The 24,927-nt window shown below is 37.6% G+C and overlaps 1 protein-coding gene across 3 annotated transcripts; it reads right to left on the minus strand.

The window, feature by feature from the left end:
• Positions 1-277: 277 nt before the first annotated feature.
• DARS2 (aspartyl-tRNA synthetase 2, mitochondrial) lies at positions 278-24,927 on the minus strand. 3 transcript variants are annotated; one of them, XR_015748730.1, is made up of 18 exons: positions 24,527-24,861; positions 22,932-23,031; positions 20,921-20,987; positions 18,749-18,850; positions 17,706-17,801; positions 16,177-16,300; positions 16,041-16,087; positions 14,545-14,651; positions 12,999-13,068; positions 11,812-11,991; positions 10,039-10,146; positions 8,169-8,228; positions 7,037-7,189; positions 6,442-6,660; positions 5,979-6,089; positions 4,199-4,274; positions 2,022-2,364; positions 278-585 (listed from the first exon to the last, which is right to left on the minus strand). XR_015748730.1 is itself a non-coding variant. In XM_087960913.1 (17 exons), exons 1-17 carry the CDS (start codon positions 24,648-24,650, stop codon positions 2,177-2,179), a joined length of 1,932 nt encoding a protein of 643 aa, XP_087817039.1. In that variant the 5' UTR covers positions 24,651-24,927; the 3' UTR covers positions 278-2,176. The 3 variants fall into 3 exon arrangements, 2 of the variants coding, with proteins under 2 accessions (XP_087817039.1, XP_087817040.1); XM_087960913.1 differs by having other exon boundaries at positions 278-2,364; positions 24,527-24,927; XM_087960914.1 differs by having other exon boundaries at positions 278-2,364; positions 16,189-16,300; positions 24,527-24,839.

The raw sequence follows: 24,927 nt of genomic DNA on the forward strand, positions 1-24,927 counted from the left end.
AAACTATCAGGGAAGTTGAGATCCATAAATGCTGGCTGACTTGCTGGACATTATAGAAAAATGCATTGGACACTGAGTACAAATGAAATTCAGCAGCAAAACTCTTGCAGTCCTCAGAAGAATATAGGAAATATGATTAAATATAATTTTATTTCATATTTCTCAAGATTCCTACATGATACAACCAGTCAGAAAATACATTTGTGTCCAATTTGAAGTGATCTATGTAATTGCCAAAAGTTTTTTGGGAAGCACAACTTTAAAAAAAATTGTCCAGTTTAATTGGTTCCTTATTAAATTTTATTGTATAATAAGTTGTAGCTGCAAATGTATTTTGTACAGTAAGGCAGAGTTGAGTAATCTCTTCCAGAGATACACAGGTCATAGTTATAAAAATAGAGATGCCCCTGTCCTAAAGAGACGTATACACAAACACATAGACACACTGTTCTGATGTGAGGGGAGCGTAACCAACATTAGGGAGGTAAAATCTCATTGTCTCTCTTAGTTGCAGCAGCTTTCACATTTTCTAGAGGTCCTCCCAGGAACCGTTCGTTCAGTGTAAGGCCTGTTGGAACTAAGGGTCTTGCAGGAACAGAAAAGCAATAGTTTTATTTGGCAACTTGGCAGTTAGGAAGAGATGGAGTAATGCAGTGGAAAGCACAAATGTTTACTGCAGAAGTTCAACTGTTCAAATGTGAATTTTTGAAAAATATGTAACACAAGCAAACCTAACAATCTGAAATAACAGCTTCTATATTATGGCTGGAAATAATTGAGAGTTTTATTTAGGTAAAAAAAAATCGAAAGCCAAACTATGTAAGTTGAAATGATTCTCCCCCCACCACCCTTTTTTATACTGACTTGTATTAGAGCAGGGGTCTCCAAACTTGGCAACTTTGAGACTTGTGGACTTTCAACTTCCAGGAATTCTGGGAATTGAAGTCCACGAGACTTAAAGTTGCTAAGTTTGGAGACCTCTGTATTAGAGAAATTTGCCATTTTTGCTATCTGATCAAGTTTAATGAATTGGGGAAAATGCCTCCTAACTGGCTATACTGTATTTCTATCTTAAAACCCTGAAGAACAACCCCCCAGTTTGGTTTCAAATAACCAGTTTTTAAAATAAAACTGAATGGTCTCCCAGAACCATCAATAGTTTTGAGTACTGAAGCCAACCTTAGTACTTAGCTTTGAGTAATTAGGATAACACAATTAATTTATATTTCTATTACATTGTGAGGCTTTTTGATTACCTTCATGATCCAAAATTAATTTGGAATTCTTGTTTCTTATTCAGCTCATTCTATCTTGTGTTTCCATGTTATGCCATACATAGTTAACACAATGGTATTTTGCGAGGATTATATTTCTAGAGACCAAAATTTGGAAATAATCCAATATAACTACATATGAATGTTGCTCTAAACCACTAGATAAAATTTGATTATTTATGCAAATTTACAGGCAGTGGGGTGCACCCTCTACTACAACTTTAAACATACTACTCTCAAACTGCTACATTGGGAGACATTGTTTCATTGGAGAGTTTTTGATCAAAGCTAATACCAGGATTAAAGCAAACTTTCATAATTTGGTTCAGTTAATTTTTAAAAACAATTCCCTGACAGATTATAGATTCCTTTGAGCTACTTGGTACAGGATAGTCACATTGTTCATACATAATGTCAAACCAATTAAAGAAAAACAAAAACAAAAAAAGTAATACTTACAGCACTTCTATAACAGTTCTGATTTTCACATCAAAAATCTGTAGAGTAGTTGCAATACCTCCCACTATGGCCAAATTGTACTGGATATCGACTAATTACCTCTGCAAAAATCTATATATACTTCGAAGATCCTCCATACATAAAGACAACACAACAAAATGTCAAAACTGCATCTGTCTATATCACTATATAACAATAGTAATAGGACATGCTGTCTTCTGAACATAACATTATTGTACTTCAGATATACAAATATATAAAGCCTCATATTTGTGATTCCATACTTACCGTTAGAACAAAGGTGACAGAAAATAAATGTCCATGGTATAATGAAGGATGCCCTTGATTCTTTCAACAGTTCACTTTCCCCACAAATATGGATAATCTGTTCACTAGTGACAAATTTAGTCTCTTTGCTACGATTTCTTGAGAATATATAATTTTCAGTTAGTCCTTGCTTTAGCTTCTGTCAAGGGCCATGTAACCTGCACATGATATGGCTCAAGTTCTTGTGGGTCAACATAATCTGGAGCATTGCTCATCAAATCTCTTCCCTTGAAAGATTTAGGGAAAGCAATGACATCTCGAATACTCGAACCTCCAACTAGAAGGCAAATCAGTCTGTCAAGCCCTGAAAAAAAATGCATTAGATATTAATAGTGCTCTAAAGTTAAATAAGTTTTGCAAAAAAGATCCTACAGCTGTCAATGAAGCAATAAAAAGTATACCAGTATCTCTCCATTAATAAAATATATTGTACAGGTAAAATAAATATAAGGTTCATTTCAGGAAAAAGCTGTAGGTACTTTGTCTAACACTTTTAGACTGTAAAATGGATAAAGAATCTGAGAAGGATGAAACAATATGCTTGTACAGTAGAATGTAAGAGCTTCTTATTCTATGCACTTGCTAATTCACTCATTGCTTTTTACTTGTTACTTCTCTTGCTATTTTTTCCATGCTGGGAATTTTTCTGGAATGAAGGAATTATATCTTTCATTAATTTAGATAACCTCTCTGCTTATGTCAGTTGGAAAAACTGTGTTGGTGAGCAACATGCCTTTAATTAACTGTGCTACAATTGAGAAATATATCAAGAGGGATAAGTATTCAAGTGCTGAATCAATAAAGCTATATAACTGTTTTATTGAGTATGTTGCCTTTTTAATGACTGGGAACAAAGATCCCCAAATAGAGAGAAAAGCTTCTGTTTCTCCTTTCAAAAATAACCAATTTTGAAATACAAACCGTTACTGTTTTGTTCCTAGCTACACTGAGATAAAAAATAAGTCAGAATAAAGAATGAAGGTGATTGATAAATGAAGAATACAGTATTACATACTAGTTTTGTTTAATGAGTCAAAGGATTTGCAAAGCAAACTTTTCTCTGGCTTAGCTATATTTCAAAATATTTTTTTAATATTGGGAAATGTTTGCACTTTTATCCCCTAGAGATAAGCATGAATTATCTTTGCTCTATTTCACCAAAGTACCAGTTTTTATAATATGCACAATTAGTTTGGAGAAACAACTGGAAAGTATTTTATTTGTGAGAGCACAAATTGCTCATCAGAAGAACACTTCAGACTACAAGAGAAAACAACAATAACCCTGAAACAGATTTTTACTTAGAAAAATGTGTTGTTTTCTGTTGTGGCTCCGGGTTTGGATTCTGCTCCTGTGGCAGATATGAGTTCAAGTGATGAAGATATGGCAGCAAAATATGAGCCGGCATTGCTTAGTGATTTGGATAGTAACCAGGATGAGGAGATGGATGTAACAAGGTAAGATAGACCTGAATTAATAGAGTTGTCAGGACCTTTGACCTCCTCTGGTTCTTTATCTGATCAGCAGCCGGGAATGGCTGACAGGGAAGGCATGAGAGAGTTTTCCAGTGGAGATGAAAATTTGGAGAACTTATGGCTAGACGTCAGAAACAGAAGGAGGCTGAGACGACAAACTCAGTTAGAAAGGAAGCGTTGAGCTAGTAATTAATTAGGGAAATTAGCACGCTCCATAAGTGAATAAAAGGACACGGCTGGGCTGGTGGAATTCGCCAGAAGCAAAGTGACTAATTGGGAGTGAAGACATGCAGCAAACTCTCTGAGGCTTGTGATTTACTGCCACGCCAGGATTGCCGGACAGAGTGTGGATTTATTGCTGTGTATTGGAATTTACTCCAGCCGTTCTCTTGTGGGGGTTTGTTTTTGATTTGAATTAATTCTGAAACGGCTGCTTTTTGTTTTGCTCGCCTGCAATTAAAGGGGAGACATAACAGTTTTCTATGTAGGAATAATTTCATTCAGGAAAAAATCAACTGACTTTTATGATCTTTCTATCTCACATTGATAATCATTGTGGGTACTATTTATTCATAGAATCATACAGCTGGAAGGGGCTATAAAAGTAAGGTTGTCTAATTTCCCATATGTGGAAAAATCCAAATTTTAAAAAAAGATACTGACCTAGTGCAATTCCTCCATGTGGGGGTGCACCAGACTCAAGAGCTTCAAGGAGGTGAAAAAGCAGCTCAGTGTCCTCCTAAGAATGTAAAAAGTAAGTAGATCAAAACAGGATTTTTGTTCACAGAGTGACCAACAGTTACTTAGGGAAATTCCTAGCAAGGGCCAGAGTGCAAATGTAGCTTTCCTGTATATTCCTTCTTTTAAAAAAAAATATTAAAATTTTTAACAATGGTTAAAGGTAATACAAAATAAAATTGCATTGAGACACTGCATGTTCCTTCTGACATAAGAATAAAATAGCTATTACAATTGATAGTCATTGAAGTCATGGAAAACCAACTTGGGTATTGTTTGCTTCTTGATCTTTGGTCTAATCTTAAATCTCTGCTCATCTGGGTGTTAATTGCTGTTGAAGAAATGTTTTATACATTTTGTTTGCTTTTTAGCTTTTTGATGGTCACTTTTGAACAACATGTAAATAATGTTTATTTCTATGTACCTGATGATGGCTGATTTGTCTGAGTGCCAGGCTTTCAGGAATTCTCTAGTGTTTTTGGACTTAGCTTTGTCTAGGACAGGGGTTGCCAACCTTTTGGACGTCAGGGACCACCAAACTCATAATTTTAAATCCCAGGGACCACTAACCGGTTCTGTGTGCGTGGCCTAATTTGTGGGCGTGGCTTGGTGGTCATGTGACTGGCTGGGCATGGCTTATATGTAAATATTATAAATATTTATATAAATATTGAATTTTTTATAAAAGAGCAACTTTTACCCAAAATCAGGCAAAGCAGGCAGGCAGATTGAGTTGCTCACAGAATCACAGATTCATTCAGAGATCTATCTATCTGCCATTGGCTAGCTCAGTCTGTCACATAAAATTTGCTTGCAAGCAAACTCACAAAATTAACTCACAACACACCATCTATGTAAATATTGAATTTTTTATAAAAAAGAGCAACTTTTACCCAAAATCAAGCAAAGCAGGGAGGCAGATTGAGTTGCTCACAGAATCATTCAGTGATCTATCTATCTGCCATCGGCTACCTGAGTCTGTCACATAAAATTTGCTTGCTGTGAGTCTGCACTGAATAATAGAACCTTCAGTCCTAAGGAAGATTCGGCTGTACTTAAAAACAGAGACGAAGATCTAAAGACTAGCTAGAAAGCAAGAAATCCAACCATTTCCTGCTTTCTAGCTAATCTAAATCTCCCAGTACAGCAGAACAGATGATGGTCAGGGGAAAAAAAAAAAGGAAAAATAGCAATTTAGCAGGCAAGTTTGCCAGGTAAGGAGTGAATGGGTGGGGAGGGTTCCTGCAGGCCATATGGGTGGCGCAGCCTTGTGTTTCTGCACAGCCTGGATTAATTGCTTTGTGGGGGTGCTCTGGGGATGAGATTACTCTGCGGCCCACCAAAATTTTCTCGCAGCCCACCAATTGGCGACCGCTCGTCTAGGATGCTCTTAATTTCCCAGTTGAAACTATGGTTAGGGAACCCTAGTGGCACAGTGGTTAGAATGCATATTGCAGGCAAACTCTGCCCACTGTCTGGAATTCGATCCCAACCAGCTCAAGGTTGATTCAGCCTTCCAACCTTCTGAGGTCAGTAAAATGAGGACCCAGATTGTTGAGATCAATATGCTGACATTTGTAAACTATCCAGAGAGTGCTACAAAGGAGTATGTGGCAGTACGTAAGTCCAAGTGCTATTGCTATATGTGGTGAAATTTGCCGATTTCAAATTAAATATGCAAGACTATTTTAGTACAAATAATTACCTTCAAAACTGTCTCAAGTATGAAACGCTGCTGCTTTGCATTATGGATTCGAATAGAGCCACCTCCAATCTCATTACCATTCAATACCAGATCATAATGCTGACCTCTAACCTGGTGAGCAAAAAGAAGAAAACAAAGTAATTTGCATTGTTATGTATATCTGCCAAAATCCTTGTGAAACAGCAAATCCCACCCAATGGTGCTTTTGCAACTAATGGGAACTACACATCTGAAATTGACAAAAATAGAATAAATATTTTTGAACAAGTAAATTAAGAGGCCAAGAAAACCATAATATGTATAATCCTATTTTTCTCTGGGTCTGATTTTGTAGTATATCTTCTTCAGATAAGGTAGACTTCTTGTCCTAAGAAATAATACAGAAATAATTTTGCTTTTACCATCTTCCCAATTCTTTGTCTGCAGTGTCCTGTGCTTTGTATATTAAAAAACATAAAGGCACCTGACTGGGATCTGAGTAGAGAAGATGTTCGTCCAAAGGATGGGGAGCAGTGAAAGGATGATGAGCAGCTTCCAATTCTACAGGATTTTCTTCTTTTGGGAGGAAAAGTGGGAATTCTACCACCCAGAGGAAGTGAAAGGCAGAAGGATCACGAAATAACAGGCCTTTTGCTTCCAGAAGTTCAGCACTCTTCAAGCGTAGCTTTCCTAATGCAGAGCACTGAAAACAAATGAGAACAGAAGAGAGAGAAAACTTTCTACGAGGCCTCTTAGAAAGACCCAACACTTGCACCTATAACTCCAAGCAGTGTATTATTATCAACTTGTAATTGTCAGGACCAGGTTTTTTTGAATATTTTTTTTAATACTGATTGAAAATGTAGTGATTATTAGTTACTTGCTAGAAGGTAATTTATTCAAGGATGAATTAATGTTCAGTTTAGTAAAAAAGGAACAGCTCATCAGTGCAAACATCAAGTACATATAGGTGATTTCTTGCTGGTCAAGATTTAATTTAAATTTAAACAAATAAATGAATTTAGATTTATTTTTGCTGGTGCCTAAACAAAGACTAAGGGCATCAATTTTCTACTTACCACCTTTTTGTGTTGGCCGGCAGCAAGCAACACCACATCCTCCATATTGGCCTCAACTGTTCTGATAAGCTCTGATTTTTGCTCTTCATTAAGGAATTTTCCAAGTGGGGACTTCATGGTGCCATCAGGTTTCAAAATCAAATATGATATAAACTATACAGGATAGAAAAGTAAATAAACAGCTCAGCACTTCTTGAAAAGAATTCAAATGAAACCAAAGATGTTTAATTGCTTTAATTGTTCTTCAATACATGGCAACAATTTTAAAATCCCATGAAACAATAGGTAACGAATAAAACTAACTAAACCCAAGAACTTTCTGGGAGGGAAAAGAACACCATTATATCCACTGACAATAGCTTGAGTATGAAGGACCCTTGTCTAGTGTTAGGTATCAACTTTTCCACACAGAAAGAGCTGGAAAAACTCAACTTGAACCTAGAAATTTGCTGGTGTTGAAAATACTAAGATAGACCAATAGTCTGAATACAAAGCCACTTCTTATCCTTCTGTGAGAAAGAACAACGAGAAAAAGCAGTGATATAAGCATGAAGTCAAGCACTCTAAGATTTCTCCAAGTACAGTAATGCTGCAGAAAAGACAGGCCAGCAAAGAGTCTCTGCTGATTTTGGAACTATAAGAATCCCTCCCATGAGCTATAGATTTCAGTTTTGTGCGAGCGCACACACACACTTTTTTTTTTGAATAGGCAAAAAAGAGCTCTGTATCATGTACAGCATTCCCCCACCTCATGCAAATATTCATAGTGGCTCTGGTAGAGAGTATGCAATTTAAGCTGCTCACTTTTGTGGCTAAGAAATATACTTTCAAAAAAGATTTAAGCTCTTTCATTCTTTAATATCAGTAAAGTTGGTTTGTATAATGTAAGAGGGACTATAAAACAAAACTTATTGGATCCAATTAAAAGTCTATCTTGACCAAAATCTTCTTCACACAGCGGGCCAGCTTTCTCCTTTTATTTTAATCCAAATTAAACTAATTTAAAAGAACTAGAAATTCTCCCTGTCCCAGCCTCTTCAACTGATATGTAATGTGCAGGTTTAAATTTTATGTAGCCCAACATAAATTCCCAAAAGAAAATACTTCTTGTTTGTAACTATTTTTGCCATACCTGGTTAAATTGAGATTTTGACAATTCATTTAAGGACTCCAAATCTTTAAACTGTAATTTCTAGAGACAAAGATATATAAACACTAATAAATGGATTAAGTTTATTATATTCTAACTGATACTGCTATATATTTCCTCATTATTTTAACATCAAATCTTTTGTTTCAGAATCAAGCTTAAATTAAAAAAATGCTTTCAGATTATATTTTCAGTTCTAGAAAGGAATCATGAACAAAAATGAATTAATTACAACAATGATATATAGAGAAAAACTCCCTCCCAAAAGATATAAAAATCCAAGGAAAATAAACTTAAAACAAATTAAGTTTGATTTCTTTGTTTTCTATCATTCTCAATGATGCAATTAAAAATAATCTCTAAACAGCTACTAAGATTCTATTAATAAACATAAATAAAACAGTGATGGTCAGATTCGATTCTTGCTAATTATCGTCATGAGATAAAAGGAAACAATTTTGATGCGCTATAAACTTGCATTTTAATCACTATTTTAGTACCTCTACAATTACAAATTCAGGATTGACATTAAATTCCACAGTAAGGAAAAACACAGTTTTCCTGTTTCCTAACTGTAGCATCAGCTGGCAAAAGCATCCATTGACAAGTCTCTGTTTGCCTGCAACTCCTCCACATTTGGCATTCAATTTGTGAACTAATAGGGCAACAGTGAATTAAGAATCTAAACTCAACCCAATGTTGAATACCTGAACTCAAATTAATGCTTTGATATAATCATTATTTCTCACTTTTAATCTACTTCACAGTTGTTGTAAATGATTTCATATTGAGAGAACAATGTAAATAATAACAAGTGCACAGAATGTAAGCATTCTTAATAAATCAAAGGATGAAAGGCTGAACTTAAAAGACTCACCAAATGTGGCTGACAGATCATAAGTGGGATACACCTTCAATAAATGTATCCCTTTTACTTTTTAGTATTTGACTGAAGAACAAAATTTGGAATTACACCAGCACTCACTTTTGTATATGGTCTTATAGTGTGTGTGGAAGAAGTAGGAAAGAAAAACTGCATTGATAAAATAAGATGCAGCCTTTCCTTGGCCTTCTTCCCACATCCTTTTTTCTCTCTAGAAATCTGGACTGGCTTCTATATTTTGCACAACTCCTTCATTTTGACCCATAGATTGAAAGTTAAAGATTTTTTTTTCTTTCAGTACTTCTTTTTACCACTGGGGTGCTGTGGCTCATTGGTTAAAAACACTGAGCTAGAGAACTGACAGCCCAGGTTTGAGACTTGAACTTCCACACAAAAGGGTAAGCTCCAGTTACTTGCCACAGTTCTTGCTCACCAAGCAGATTGAAAGCATGCAAATGTGAATAGATGAATAGGTACCACCCCCAGTGGGAATGTAACAACATTCCGTGTACCTTTGTTGTATAGCCATGCAGACACATGAACATGAAAATTGTCTTCGGACAATACTGGCTCCCTTGGCCAAGAAACCATACCCTCCAAAAGGGCGTGACTGACAGGAAAACCTTTACCTTTTTACTTCTTTCTACAAGGACATCTATCTCACACATCACCATTCTTCCTATACACTAACTACTGAGTTTGCCAAATCTCCATAAGCTTGCTTTGTTTTATTCAGTATTATTTTAATTTCAAGGTACAAAGCAATGTATTAATGTATTCCTATTTTTAAGAAATAGATCTTACAGAAACCAGTTTGACTTCTCCTAAAAAGATAAAAGTTTGCTTTTTTAATCATCTACTTATATGCAAGAGAGAGAGATCATATTTGTAGGGCTCATCATAGAAATAACAGCTTGATAAATGACAGCATCCAAGATAAAGAACATTTCCACAAATAGCCTCACTCACCGCTCCCTGGGGAATGCAAATGGCTTTCACTGTACCATGGGGCTCACTGAGAGAGTTCTGCAAAAAGCCAACATCTACATTCCTAAGAATGTGACTTACATCAATGATCTGACATTGGAAGAAAAGATATAAATATCGTAATTGTGACAACAGAAAATGACTGGAAAAGAATTAGGGGAAGGGAAAGTTTCAAACGCAACTGGGAAAGGGCTCAGTTTTACATTCTATATTCATCAGCTGTTGAATTTTGCTCAAGACATTGGGACAGCTGCCACTACAACCCGTTGTGAATGGAACAGAGCTTTGGGCTGAATTCTCATAGCATGGCTGTGTTAATTTATGGTAGCCAATAAAACAGTGCTTTAATTTCAGGAAAGGTGGATTCCCCCCCCCCCTTTTCCAATTTAACAAAAACACAGTCTGCAGTGCAAGGAACATTTGGGGTATCTTAAAGAAAACAGTTGTGATTGATGCAAGTTTTTGTAACTCAATACATTGGTACCTTGGTACTCAAATTCTGTGAAACTCATCAAATTTGTTACCCAGCACATTTTGACATGAAAATTTTGTCCTAGTACTCATCATTGTTTGCTCAATGCACAAGCTGGAATGCCTTGGGTGTTAGCTGCCTTGTGACTCACTACATTATTCCTTATAGGAAAAATCTGTTTGGTACTCATCATGCATCCCAGAACCAATTAACAATGAATACTGAGATACCACTATTATCAAATGTGGCAAGTGTAGTGCAATAAGAACTATGAAAATTACCGTATTTGCCAGCGTATAAGACGACTGGGCGTATAAGACGACCCCCCCAACATTTCCACTCAAAATATAGTTTGTTATATACTCGCCGTATAAGACTACCCCCTCTTCCGCACACCTTCCACTTTTGCACTTTTTTTTTTTTTTGAGGCACTTTTGTGCACCGTGGAAATGAATCCCGTGAAGCCGAAAGGAGCAGCCAGCCTTCAGGCCGATGTGGCGGGCCTCCTTCTCCCAGCTCCCAAGGAAACAAGGCGCGCTCCGCGGCCTCCGGGCTCCGCCGCACCGCCGGCTCCGCTCAGGTATCCGGCTGGGGCTGTCAGGAGTTGTTACCACTGGCGCGGCTCCATGTGGCTCCAGTCCCGCGTTGCCTCGGGAAAGGCAAAAAGGAAGAGCCACGGCGGCGCTTTGCAACGGCAGCAGCGGCTCCTGGTTTTGCCTTTCCCTTCCCGAGGCAATGCGGGACTGGAGCCACGTGGAGCCGCGCCAGCGGTAACAACTCCTGACAGCCCCAGCCGGATACCTGAGCGGAGGCCGGGCGGTGCGAGCGGAGGCCGAGCTGCGAGCGCGGCCGCTGAGCGCCTGCTTCCTGGGAGCTGGGAGAAGGAGGCCCGCCACATCGGCCTGAAGGCTGGCTGCTCCTTTCGGCTTCACGGGATTCGCTTTCCATGGTGCGCAAAAGTGCCTCGGCCGCTGGCAGCCACAGTGCTTCCCAATTACTATTTGCCGGCGTATAAGACGACCCGGCGTATAAGACGACCCCCCCACTTGGAGGCATGTTTTTCAGGGCAAAAAAGTCGTCTTATACGCCGGCAAATACGGTACTGCTTTAAAACATAGCAGAGATCACCATATTTTCTGGGCTCATTCACACAAATTAAAAGATACTTTGATAAACAAAATTTATCAAAATATCCACAAATTCCATTACAGTTAACAGGCCTTCAACATAGCAGTGGGGGTATGGCAGTCAAGCAAATGTTTAATTTTTGTAAATGAACATGCCTTCATTCCAAAACGAGTATCAGGTTTATCAGTCCCATAAGTGGATAGCGCCTCATCATAGGTGATTGAAGGGAAGGGTATTTTGATAAGCCCCTTTTCCTTAGGCCAGGAATACTGCAGCATGCCCTCAATTAAAGCCAGAATTCCATCTTGGTCCACGAATGACATTTCAATATCTATCTTTGGGGGGGGTGGGGGGTGGGGGAAAATAAGCAAGAGATTTTTTTAAAAAATAAGGCATATAAATATCACAATTATTCTACTTAACATTTTTGCAAAAGATGTATTTCTTTGAAAATGCATTTTAGAAGGGCTACAATTCTAGAGAACAGTCGGAGAATAAGGCTTACAGCACCCATTTCATTTGTACATGCTCAGATTCTGGAGCTGTATGTTAGTTTCATTGTTTTTTAGTCTGATTTCTTTGTCTAGTTACTATTTATTACAGAAGATATACTGCAGATAATGTTATTAGATGAAATGAATTCTATTGCACACAAACTAGTCCTAGCAATTTTGCAAATGTAGATTAGTTTTAAAACACATAAAGTATCTTCGAGCAACTCTTTGCCATATCCTCCCATCAACCCCATTTATAAAATAATTACTAATATCCATATATTTTTAAATTATATTTTTAGTGCTCTTGGTGGAGATTTTGACGCATTTTATTTTTTAATTCTTAGTAATTTATTGATACACACAACATATTCCATAAAGTCAGATTTCATTTACATAGGTCACAAGGGCAGCATATAAATCTAATAAGTAAGCACACTGCATGCCACTTTGGGGAATTTGGCATTCCATTTGCAAAAATGGTTGTCAGTACTAGATCACAGAAATGAAATAATGTGTTCACTGTAATGTCAAAACAGAAATATCTCTCAACAGTGGAACAAATGACACTTCTCCATTTTCCATCACTACTCAATGTTATTTGCTTTGTATACAGAACGATAAAACTGAATCACAGAACAGTATTTGGTCAGTGCTGCAAGTAACAACAGTGAGATGACAAGTATTCAGTTCCCAATTATTTTGCATTGTTATTACATACTCAGATTTTCCTCTTCCAAAGCCACTAAACCCCCAACTTCTAAATGGATGGTAATCCTTGTAGTTACAAGTAAAAACAATGCCCATTTAATTTTTTTTTAATCTTATTCCAAATAAAAATAAATTACCTGAGTGAATTCAGGCTGTCTGTCTGGCTTTGAACCTTCATCTCTGTAACAGCGGGCAACTTGGAAATACCTGCCATTAGAAAATTACATTCTGGTTGCAGGGTATCTTTCTCAAGTAGCATGATCTCTCAAAACAGGGGGGTTGGAAAGAATATAATCTGAAAAAATTGCTATTATTTGAATTTAAAACAGAATAAACATTTGTTCCATATTTAGGAATTGGTTAATGCTATAGGCACAGAAAAGAAGCTGTGTGGGGAACTGCAAAGAAAAAGTTTATAAGCTTGACATACTGAAAGACCTTCTGCACACTTTGAATTGGCTATGAGTGGACAAAACATTATCTGCACTGCCAGAAAAGGGACAGTCAGAAGAGACTTTATTCTTGCTAAATCTGATTTTTTTTCATACACATTTCTTTCTTTCACAATAACTGCAAACCATCCAAGCTTGTGAGAATCTGGATAGCGCCCAACAAAACAAAAAGAAAAAATAATTTATAAGGAATGAATTAATCACTAAATGAGCACTCATAATCATTTTGAGGCAAAGGCGTAAGTGTTTTTAATACCCATACAAAATGCTAGTATGACTGCGGATAAATTTATCTCCAGCGGAAATGTGTTTTAGAGTAGAGGGCATTACAAAAAAGGCCTGCTCTCCAGCCTATATTATACCTCATATATAAACCTATATATTTTCTGTGGTGGAATGTTCGAGGTGATGAGAAGACATGTGCAGATTCCAATTTGGTCAGGTGTTTCTTGATATAAAATCTGGGACCACCCCATGTAAGATTATAAAGGTGGTAAACAGCATTATAAATTAGGCTTGCAAGACCACCAGTGATCTGGCCCCTGCCCAAGTTTCCACCTGCCATGTAAGCAAGGGCTATGAGCACCCTTACATCACAAACCAATCCCTTTAGAGAAATCACCTCATCTACAGTAATTATTAGGAACAATATTACTGGATGTTTATTTACAAATAGTAACTGCATCTTAGTAAGATTTAGCCTTGTTCTGCCTCATCCAAACCTTGACAGCCTGGTTTAGACTTTCTACTGCATCTCCAGCTCAGTCTAAGGTGGAAATGTGCAAGTGACTTTAAATAATATGAGGGGAAACTGATACTGGAGCAACCAAGGGAGTGAGTGCTGTTTCTCTCACATGCATATCGACTATTGACTGGAACCATCCATTCAAGTAGAAGCAGAATCACCATAAAATGGTGCCAACTCTCAATCCTTACATGTTTTATATATGCCATGATTCAGCAACCTGGTTCTCCATCTCATAAATAAGATTGTGGTCACAGACGGCACAGTACAGAAAATCTTTGCAAGAAGATTTCAAGCATGTGAATCTTCTAGGCAGACATAGAGAGAGTCATTCTTAGCATGGAACTTGATTAATTGGCAAATGATCAGTTTGTGTGACAAACTTTAACTCAATCTATCCATTATCCTTTCACCACAGACTGCAAATCAGAGTTTTAGTGCTACCTTGAAAACATTATTGTGCTGGTGGGGCCCCAAGAAGCTCACCTGTCCAGACCTCCTACCATTAGGAGCTGTTTAAACTGCTGAGGGCTCTGAGGAAGTGAGTAGAACTTTCCAGCCTCCCGGGAAGGCACCACAAATTCTTTTGCCCCCTGGTAGTAAAGGGAGAATGTAATTTAAAGCTGGAATTACATTGCCTTTAGATGAAAACCAAAATGAAGAAACTTCTAGTTTGAGTACAAACTATTTCAGCCAAACCTCTCTTGAAAAAATTAATCCATTACCCATTGCCTTTAATCAGAAAGTGCAATAATGCACCATTTCCCAAAATATATAGCCTACACTGTATTTTATTTACACCCCCAACATTTCTGGCTCCATGGATCAGCAGCAGCAGTGGCAAGTGGAGAGGGAATGGTTTTGCATGTGCAACCTAGCTCCCACCCATGCATAAATGAAGCTTTGTGCACTCGCTCACTGCTTGTGGGCCAGCAGGTGGTGGGCCGGTACTGGTCCATGGTCCAGGGGTTGGGGACCCCTGATTTACATGATCATGCACACTTCTACTCAGTTCTCATGTGAGAAATTAACAAAAGTTCTTGAAGCAATAGTAAGACCTAGGTTACTGCTTTTCAAGATAACCTTTATTATCACTTTTCTATGCGTACAATGACACACATTAAAATGAAATTCCAATGTCTTCTCCCCTATACATGTACATACAAACATACAGTACACATATATAGTACATATACTGTATACACACACAGAGGCACAAATTTATACACATAGATATATCTGATTTTGGATATCTATCTATCTATCTATCTATCTATCTATCTATCTATCTATCTATCTATCTAATCAGTAACTAATGTATTAATGAAGGTTTTGGTTTCAGAAAATAATGCTTAGCAACCATTATGTTAACAACTCTTTGTCAAAGAAGCTTTAAAGAAATTTCTTTGTATCTTTTTTGTTTCTTTTCTATGTTTTCCTTCCCTTGCATTTTTAGCTTTTTCTTGCTTTCTTTATATTAGTTTGTATTACTTTTTATCTTCCTTTTAAAATTTTTTAATAAGAGTTATTTAATATAAAAAATATTCTCCCTCACATAATTTCATAACAAAACTAAAATTCTGAGTATGCCAAGCAAAATCTCCAAAGTTGTCTAGATTCTTTTGTTCTCTAAGTAACCTTTAGTGCAAAGGGAAATACCACTGTCAGTCTAAACAAAGGCTGACTGAGACAATTGCCATCCAATTTCAAATCATAAGCTTCCTATTCGTAATGCATTGGGCCAGAAAAATCCTTGAAGTAGCCATGGCAGTTATAAAGTTCTGAGCTGGTGAATTCAATATGAATGCTGAATTCATCCAGGACACGAAATATCTCCCCCACATCCAATGCTGCTGCCTTAGAAAAGAAGAAGTCTTCTTTTAGATGTTTGGGCTACATGATGTAATTACTTTCTGATACTTTCTGATACTTGATAATTTTATAACAATATAAGTACAGAAAAGATGCCTTTGCATACTTACTCCTGGTGTTTTCTTAAATAGTGTTGGAGTTTCTACATCCACAAAATCTAAAATAAGATTTGATAAATTTTGTCAGCACCACAGTAAGTGAAAGGAGAAAAAAAAAGTTAACTGTTAACAATTTTGTTTCTCTAACCATAACAATTACAGAGATACTCTCGCATTCTCATCACCACCTGGGATCTCAGCCGGAGATTATACTGCATCTGAATGCTTCTTAAGTCCAAATAGCGATACTGCATTCGCAGTGCTTCAGTTTTCTGAGAGGAGGAAAAGAATGTTTTTTATAAAGAAAAAACAGCAATTATATATCCTATAATGAACACGAAGCACAAAATATTGTTACCTAAATTAAAAACATAAGCAAGTTTTTATACCAAACCATTATTTTTCACTCACTTCTTCCAATTCATATTTTATCTACTATTGTTTCCTAGATCCATTTCCCCCCTATTTTTGAAGATGGAAACCATATCAACTCTTTTCTAGTCCTCTGAGTTCCCTTGCGCTCCAGGATTTTTGAAAGATATGATCCAGTGATTCCAAAATCACATCTGCCAGGATTTTAGAACTCTGGGATGTAATCCATTTGGTTTGGTGATTTAAACTTGTCTAGAGTGGATAGGTGTTATCTTATACCTATCTTTTTTGTTTTCCAGTTTATCAGGGAGTTCTTTATACAACCTGGCTCAGATTCTTCTAGGATCTTTTATTTTTATTTTTCAGTGATAGTGTGTTTAGCTAGACTTCGATAATCTCATTTTATAGAGTTTCCTAAGCTTCTTGAGTTGTTTTCCCCTTAAAGATTTTCGTTCATGAAATTCTTCCCAAGCTCCAAAGTTTGTTGAAATCACTCTCTTAAAGTTTAAGACATTAGTCTGACTTTGTTCTATTACTTGTGCCGGCATTATGTTGGCTTCCAATTATCCATACTCACTCTTCCCCAACATTCCCGTAAGTTCAACAACCTCTATCATTTAATCTCTGCCAGAGAGAATTAAGTCAAATGTAGCTGACATTTCCTTTCTTTCCCTACATTCTAGCAGTTCCTTTTTCTTTCTACCTTTTGGGAGTCAAAATTGTTTGCTAAGTTCATTAGGAACCTGTTTGATCTCCCACTAGCTGCATTTTGTCTCCTAGGTGATGTCAGAATAGTTAAAGATCCCCATTACTATTCTGTATTATATTTGTATTGTGTTATATTTATTGTATTCTTCTGTTGTTTTGTATTACTACAAAGTTCACCTCATTCTGATTCATAATAAAAATGCATGGGCACTTTTACTAAAGGGTCAGTTTTCAAGGATAGCAATTTAAACTTTTGCACCATATTCTATCAAACGTGGCAAATTTCATCCCTCCTAGATCCAAATCACTTTGGAATCTCTCTGGATGTTATTTCATCTGAAACCCTGAACAATCCAAACATTCTGGGTTTTGTTTGTGCTGAACAGCAGCTAGTTCTGCAGAATTTCCAGAATGTGGTGGTTTGTTTTGGATTTGAAGCAAAATACATTTTCCATTTTGCGTGCATCCCCATTCTTTTCTATAGAGAGGAAATAGAAGGGTTAAAAAGAACAGATGTGCAAGAATTCCCAAAGTATGCTGTCCCAAATATTCTATTAGGCAGAAATAGCACACTAAACAGAAATAAGAAAGGTATACCTTGGTGAAATCTTTTATTTCAAATGGTAGTTTCTTACAGTAGTTCAGAACCTCTGCAGTTTCTGCTTTTACTTCAATATCTCCAGTTTGCATCCTCTAAATAAATTGAAAGTGATCACTTTAATTAAAAAAAATAACAGCTCTATTGATTGTGCCCAGAAAATAGATTCATTGCAGGGTTTTTTAACCAGATGGTGTGGTGATAAGATAATTTTGCTTGGCAAAATTTTATTTCCACTTCCCCTTCACAAACTTGGAGTTTGAGGGACCAGGTTCATAGTCCAAGAGCTCCTGAATCTCAAGTCAACATCTCACTGTTTACCCATTTCAACTCACAACTTAATGGGCCAGGCAAGAGCAGGCTTGGGGAAAGGAAAAAAAGCATGGTCTTCCTGGTTTGTCTGAATAGCTAATTATCATAACAATTTTTGCAGTATTGTCAGGACTTTGCAGAGAACAACAAGAAAAGATCTCTGCCCTGAAGATAGATTTGTCAGATTACCAGCCAGGCACAGCTATCAATCTTTATTTTTTGAAAATTTCAATCCTATAGACAAGAACAGAAACTTCAAGGGCTTACTGTTGTAAAACAAGTTGCTTTCCTGCAGATTAGAAAGACTCCATATATACACAGATCTGCCTGTTGCAAAGCATAGAAATCAACCTATCTGGGAAATGAGAGTGCATGGAAAGAGTGGGATTTGAGGAGAGATGTGAAGAAAGCATAAAAAGTGATGCATCGTGCAGCTGTATTGCCTGGAAATTCCAAGCACAGAAGACATTAAGCCAGAAACTGTGTAGTCTTTTGAGAGGGCAGAGGACTTTTACAGGGCTGAGCTGAAGAAAGATACTTCCAAACCAAGAAGAAAAGGATCATTCTGCAGCTACCATGGTAATTAACAGCTGGACACCTCTAGGACACTTACACAGCAAATGAAAATGTGCAAATTTATTCTCAGTAGGTATTAGAAAATCATTTTGGTAGCCAAAAGCAATAAACTGAACTTACTTAAAAGCAGGGGACTCCTCCTTAAAATACTTACAGGATTTGCCTGTCCAGGAGGCCGGGGAATAACAATCCCAGTCACTCGCACAACAGACTCAACTGGAGCATCAGAAAAGAGCTTCCTCAAACGGGAAGCAGCCTGCAGTGCAAGAAATAGACAAATCAGAATATGCATTATTAAAATACATTATGCCTGGTGGTTATCAGCCAACTTCAAGTCTGGCAATTAAATGGCACCTGAAAGTCCTCACTTTGTCTTTTAATTCGTTTTATCATTTTTTTAAACACCTTGCCTCTTTTTAAATTGTAACTTTTATGTATTGTTTTTATATTTAATATTTTATTGGCCACCACCCAGTCTCTCTCTGTGAAGGAGATGGGTGGTTCCAAAATGTGATAAGTAAATAATAAATGTTATCTGTTAAAGCAGGGATCCCCACCCCCTTGGGCCCCCGTAACCAACAACCCCCGCCGGCCCCCCCCCCCAACCACCCCCCCAGCTGTTAAAGTGTTTATTGAGATAACCAAAATATTGCAGAAGTTAAGGTGTCAGACCAGGAGCAGAGAGAACCAGGTTCAAGTCTAATCTTAGCTGTAGAAACCAATTCTCTTTCAGCTCAATCTATCTCACCAGGTTGTTAGTGAGGAAAAAAAAGTGATATAAGCTCTAAATAAAAGGTGAGATAGAAATCTTTTTTGTTTGAAACATTAATTCCAATGAACTTTTCTGGATCAGAACGAATTCTATCTCACCCAAAATTCTTTACAAAATGATTACATTAAGTAGCAGTTGGTAAGAATAAAATTGAAATGCTAATGTGGAAATTAAGTTCTTTTGATGGAGAAAGATACTTCAGATATGCTTTGGAATATTCTTTATTTCCTTGTAGATTATAGGACTGAACTTTAAAATATGTTATGAAAAACTATAAGCTGTGCATACAGGTATGGATATTTATAATATTATCTGTTACAATAAGGAGTGTGCACTGAAACGTCACAACTCTTTTCTAAATAATAAAATTTCATTCAAGAGCCTGTCTTAATTTAATTTCAGTATAAAAGTATGCTTACCTAAATGAATTATATATGAACTGTAACTTAAAAAAGAGCAAAATAAAAATTCCAGTAACTTAAGTTCTATATAAAGCAATTTTCCATTTTCTTCAATATCTGATCAAATAACACCCAGTTCCCCATTTTAATATTTACCTAAATATAAAAATTAAAGAAATCTTCATGTGCACTGAAAGTCTATCAGAGTGTTCTAGAGAGACTGAGTTCTTTATCTACTAAAATTTACACATCTTTAGAAAAGATATTCACTCAATTAAAATTATTAAAATATTACATGTTTTGAACCAGCAAATTAGAGATTATAAAACTAACTCTAGCAACCTTTTGAGTTAGGAATAATCTGAGAGTTCAGCTATGAAAATTAAAAATTTAGCAGTAATCCAGGAAGTCTACTTATTAGTACTCCAAATCAGTGTGGCTTGAACATTACAGATGATCCTCAACATATAACAGAAACCAAAACCAGAACTTCCATTGCTCAGTGATGAAGTTGTAAAGCGCAATTACAACACTTAGCAACAGCAATCCCTACAATCCTAATTGTGGTGTTAGCTGAATCCCAGTCATCAGGTGAGGCAACTTCATGTTGACTTCCCACAACCAAGTGAGGAGTTACCTGAGAGACAAGGGTAGGGGAAAAAGGTTGGGAAGGGTCCGGGAGAGTGCAGAGGTGGTGCAGTAAGAGGTGTGTAGGAGGCACAGCAAGAGTTGGGGAGGCTGTGCGAGAAGCACAGCAAGAGGAAGCAGAACGAGGTTCAGAAAGGGTGTACTAGAGATGCAATGAAGCTCAGGGAGGATGTATGAGGGAGGCACATTTGAGGTTTGGGGCGGGTGCGCAGGTTCGGGAGACTAATCCCAGCAACTTGTGATTTTCCCTGCCAGCTTCCCCACTAACTTTCTGATTCATGTGAACTCAGGACGCTTATAAGCGTGAGCCGATTGCCAAGTGCCCAGATTGCTGGAATTCTGATTGAGGAGTAGATGTAGCTATCATTTGTATCAGTGCTGTCTACTTTTGAATGGTTGCTGATTAAACGGTTGTAAGCCAAGGACTACCTATATATTTGTTTCGATGCAATGTTCGTTGGCTTCCTAGCAAAAAGCTACAAAAGCAGTTTTCAATAGTACTTACCTCAACCTGAGGTATGAGTATCTGTGTAAGTCCTTGGAAATCTCTCAAAACCACAAACTGTTCATGTCTAATGATGGGAGACACAGATGTGTAGACATGTCAATAACACTTCAGATTCAGCATGGAACTCATGAATATGCAGTGCAGAATTCTCCAAGAACATCTACTGTAAACAATGCCTAGTCACGGAACAGCTTTGAGCCTGGGGACAGCTCAACTAGACACTTTTACGTGACACATAAGTGTTTCACATGCAAGAAGACTTTGATAGTACGAACATTCAAAGATGTAGTATCTGAACATTACTTTTAACTTAAGAATTTGACCCTGGTCCTAAATTCATTTAAGTTCTTTCGTTCTCTTTCTCTCTTCCTCCCTCTCTCTCTCTCTCTGTGTGTGTGTGTGTATTTCAAATTTCTTAATCATCAACCACCCTTACAGATTTTTCTATAGGCATAAGAATTAGTATAAAGAAAACTATTTCTTAAGAATAGATCATTGCACATTGACATGGCAGTTCCATTTTCTATGCACATAGCAAAAATGGAGCAATATATTCTTGTACAATCAGACATACATGTCACATGGAAGTATATACACTTTGAAAGTTTTTTCTTTTGATACATTTGCGGACATACCAGTATTTTATTTTCATTCAAATGGTCACATAAAGATGATGAAATTGAACAAAAAATATAAGTTGACTTTCAATCATTTATCCAACAAAAACAAACAGATTTGTCATTTCCTTCTATGGAAAAAAATAAGTACACCCTTAATTCTAATAACTGGTTTTGTCCCTTGGCAGAAACAAGCACATGTAGGCCTTTCTCATAGCTATCTACCAGTCTCTGACATTGACTGGAATCAACTCACAACATCTTGATGGAATTTATGTAGATCTTTTGACTTGACCATTTCAGAACCCTCCATTTTCTTTTTTAACCAACCTTGGTGGATTTACCAGAATGTTGGGGTCATTGTCGTATTTTTGGTCACAAAAGCACATTGTCCAATGAGCCCATTGTCCAATGAGCTTCAAACCAATCCTTGGTGGATTTACCAGAATGTTGGGGTCATTGTCATGTTGCAAAGCCCATTGTCCAATGAGCTTCAAACTTTTCACATTACACTTCAGTATCCTTTGGTACAATGAAGAATTTGTAGTAATTTCTATGATGGTGTGCTATCCAAAACAGCCCCAAACCATAACATTTCCACCACGGTGCTTTAAGGAGAGTGCACAAAAGGCACCCTGCAGATCAGGGAGGATGTACAGAGATGTGTGGCATGATCAGGGCGAGTGCATGAGAGATGCAGGCCAATGAAGGTGTCCAAAGGGTGTGTGTAAAAGATGTTGAGGAGGGTGTGAGCAGGTGCACAAAAAGTGTGTTGCAAGCTGAGAAGAGTGCACTGAGGTGTGCAAGAGGTGGAGTGCCAGTTGGAAAAGGTGCATGAGCAGCGTAGCGCCAGTCAGAAAGGGTGCATGAGAAGTGACACGTGGTCAGAAGGGCCTGGTGCTGGTTGGGAAGGGTGCATGGGGGTGTGCAAGCAGTTGTTGCCATGCAAGGGAAGAAGGGCTGGGGGAGAGTGTGTAAGTGGGGGAAACTTATCCTAGGGACTTGTGACCCTCTCTGCTTTCCCCACTGACCTTCTAGGGAAGCCAGCAGAGAAAGTTGTAAATGGCAATCACATGATCACAGGGCACTTGGCAATCTGTTGTAGGTGCAAATAGGTTGTCAAGCACCTAGACTGCAACCATGTGACTGCAGCAGTATGGGGATGTCTGGAACACTGAAGACCAAATGTAACCACCATTTGTTCAGCACTGTCATAACTTGGAACAGTTGACCACTGTAGGTTAACATGTTTGTAAGTTTAGCACTACCTCTATGTGTTCTGTGGAAACAGAAATAAGACACCAGACTATATTTGTATATCCCAGACCCTGATGTAGTAAGGCAAACCATTATTTTAATCTTTTCTTTAGCATCAGCAATTTTCAATTTACCTCTTATATTGAATCCATCCACACAGAGTGACCTCTTGACCTACATGAGCTGATCGCAACTCCCCGCAGGTTTTGGACCGGGCAACAAAGCTATTGACATCTTGGGATAAAATTTTGTTAATTCATAAAATGTACAATTTTTATTCAATCCAACAAAATTATTAGGACAAGTAATAAAGTTATGAGTTATCAATAAATATATCAAAGCTTCATTCAACAGATTTATATCATAATTAGGGATGGTGCATGAGAAATGCAGTGTAAGTCAGGGAGACAGGCATGAGGGAATGAGAGGTGTGGCAGAGGTTGAAAGCTCGCCCCTATTGGAAATGATATGAAAAACAAAGAAGTTCCAAAAAGTAGTACATGTTTTCATTCTTGATTATGTTAAGGTTTTTGACTATGTAGTTCAAAACACTTTGCAGCTAGCCCTGTAATGGGCTACTTCATTTGCCTATGGAACAATTTGTATACTGACCAGGAAGCAACAATTAGAATGTTTCAGAATTGACAAGAACATGAACAAGGCTTGTTAAACTAATATGCAGAAAATATCATGATAAATGAGGATGAGGAAAAATAGAAATATGAATTAAAAGTTTTGGGAGTAACATCAATATCACCGGAATCAAATGATGATACTGCTTTGTTGGCTGGAAATGAAGAAGATTTAAGATACCTTTGACCGAAATGAAAGAAGAGTGCAAAAGCCAGTCTACTGATCAATATTAAAACAACTGACTAAATATTATGTCAACAAGCAAGGTTAAGGCATCGCAAATAGGTGCAGAAAGAGTTGAAGTACTCAGAAATTCACAGGAAAGATGACTGTAGTTATGAAATAAAGACCTTTTTAGAATAAAGGCTATGACAAATCTAATAAAAATATTAAAGCACTGAGACAACACAGTGAAATGAAGGAAAATGTCAAGATATACTTTTCCCAGTTATAACATAGCTGTGAAAGCCAGATTATCCAAAGAGCTGAATGAAATAAAAATAACTTGCTTTTGAATTACTGTGCTGGAGAAAAAGGTTATGGGTATTATTTTTGCAAGACAAAAATAACCAATAGAACCAGGCTCCTCACTGGAAATTGGTAATGAAACCAAACTTTAAATGTTGCAGACTCATAACATACAAGCAAGTGAAATGATGGAAAAAATGGAAGGCAATTTAAAAAGAGAGAGAGAAAAGAACCAGGGGCTTATATATTATTGTTGATGGCACAAGCACGAGCTTATAAAATTTCGAAGAGCAGTAACCAAAAAATGATGTTGAAATATTGATCATCTCATCAAAAAACCAGAGATTATGAACAACTTCATACCAATACCATAGTTTTCAACAGTCACTATACTGCAGTGGTCGGCTACCGCCATCTCCTGAGATTTGTGTGTTACTTCCCAATCTATAGATTTAGGATCGGTTGGGGATTGGAAACACATCCAAACCAGCAACGTAATTCCAGCAGAGGAGTCATGATGTTCTATTTAGGGAGGGAGGGAGAGCGTCCCTTGGTTTCGTTCAGGCCAGTCGGACATTAAGAAAGCAGCTTTTCTTCCCCTTCCCTGCTACCCCAGGATGTCACAGACCTGGGAGGGTCGCGCCCGTTCTGAACGACGCCCATCTGCAAGAAGCAAGCCTGCCCCACGGCTTCGCTCTTCCTCCGGGGAATAATAGCTTCAGGGGACGATAAAGGACATGTAGCCGACGCATGGTCTTGGCCAGTAAATCGAGACACCGGCCAATATATAAGACAAGAAGGGAAGAAACGACCAGGCTTCAGCCCACAAGCCCCGCTTCAGAGACGCAGTTCCTCCGTCATACGAACCGAGCTCCCGCGGTCACTTCAGCGGCAAGCATTACTTTGGGCGCGGGGCACTTCCTCGGTTCCACGCCCGAATCAAATATGGCAGCAAATCAGAGGACTGAACCTCGAGCTCGCACCGTAAACCGCTAACCCGCACTCCAAAGCATGCGCACAACAATCCCC

The sequence above is a fragment of the Notechis scutatus genome, chromosome 3 (assembly GCF_049901735.1).
Source record: "Notechis scutatus isolate UNSWTSFEM ecotype Mainland chromosome 3, rNotScu1.2, whole genome shotgun sequence".
Classification (NCBI taxonomy): domain Eukaryota; kingdom Metazoa; phylum Chordata; class Lepidosauria; order Squamata; family Elapidae; genus Notechis; species Notechis scutatus.

Excerpts from the sequence above, each read along its gene's own strand:
- DARS2 (XM_087960913.1), bottom strand. The coding sequence starts at position 24,650 with ATGCGTCGGCTACATGTCCTTTATCGTCCCCTGAAGCTATTATTCCCC. Across the intron at positions 20,988-22,931 it reads GGATGGATTCAATATAAGAG|ACATGAACAGTTTGTGGTTT; the intron begins GTAAATTGAAAA and ends TCCCATCATTAG. Across the intron at positions 2,365-4,198 it reads ACATGGAGGAATTGCACTAG|GGCTTGACAGACTGATTTGC; the intron begins GTCAGTATCTTT and ends ATTTTTTTTCAG.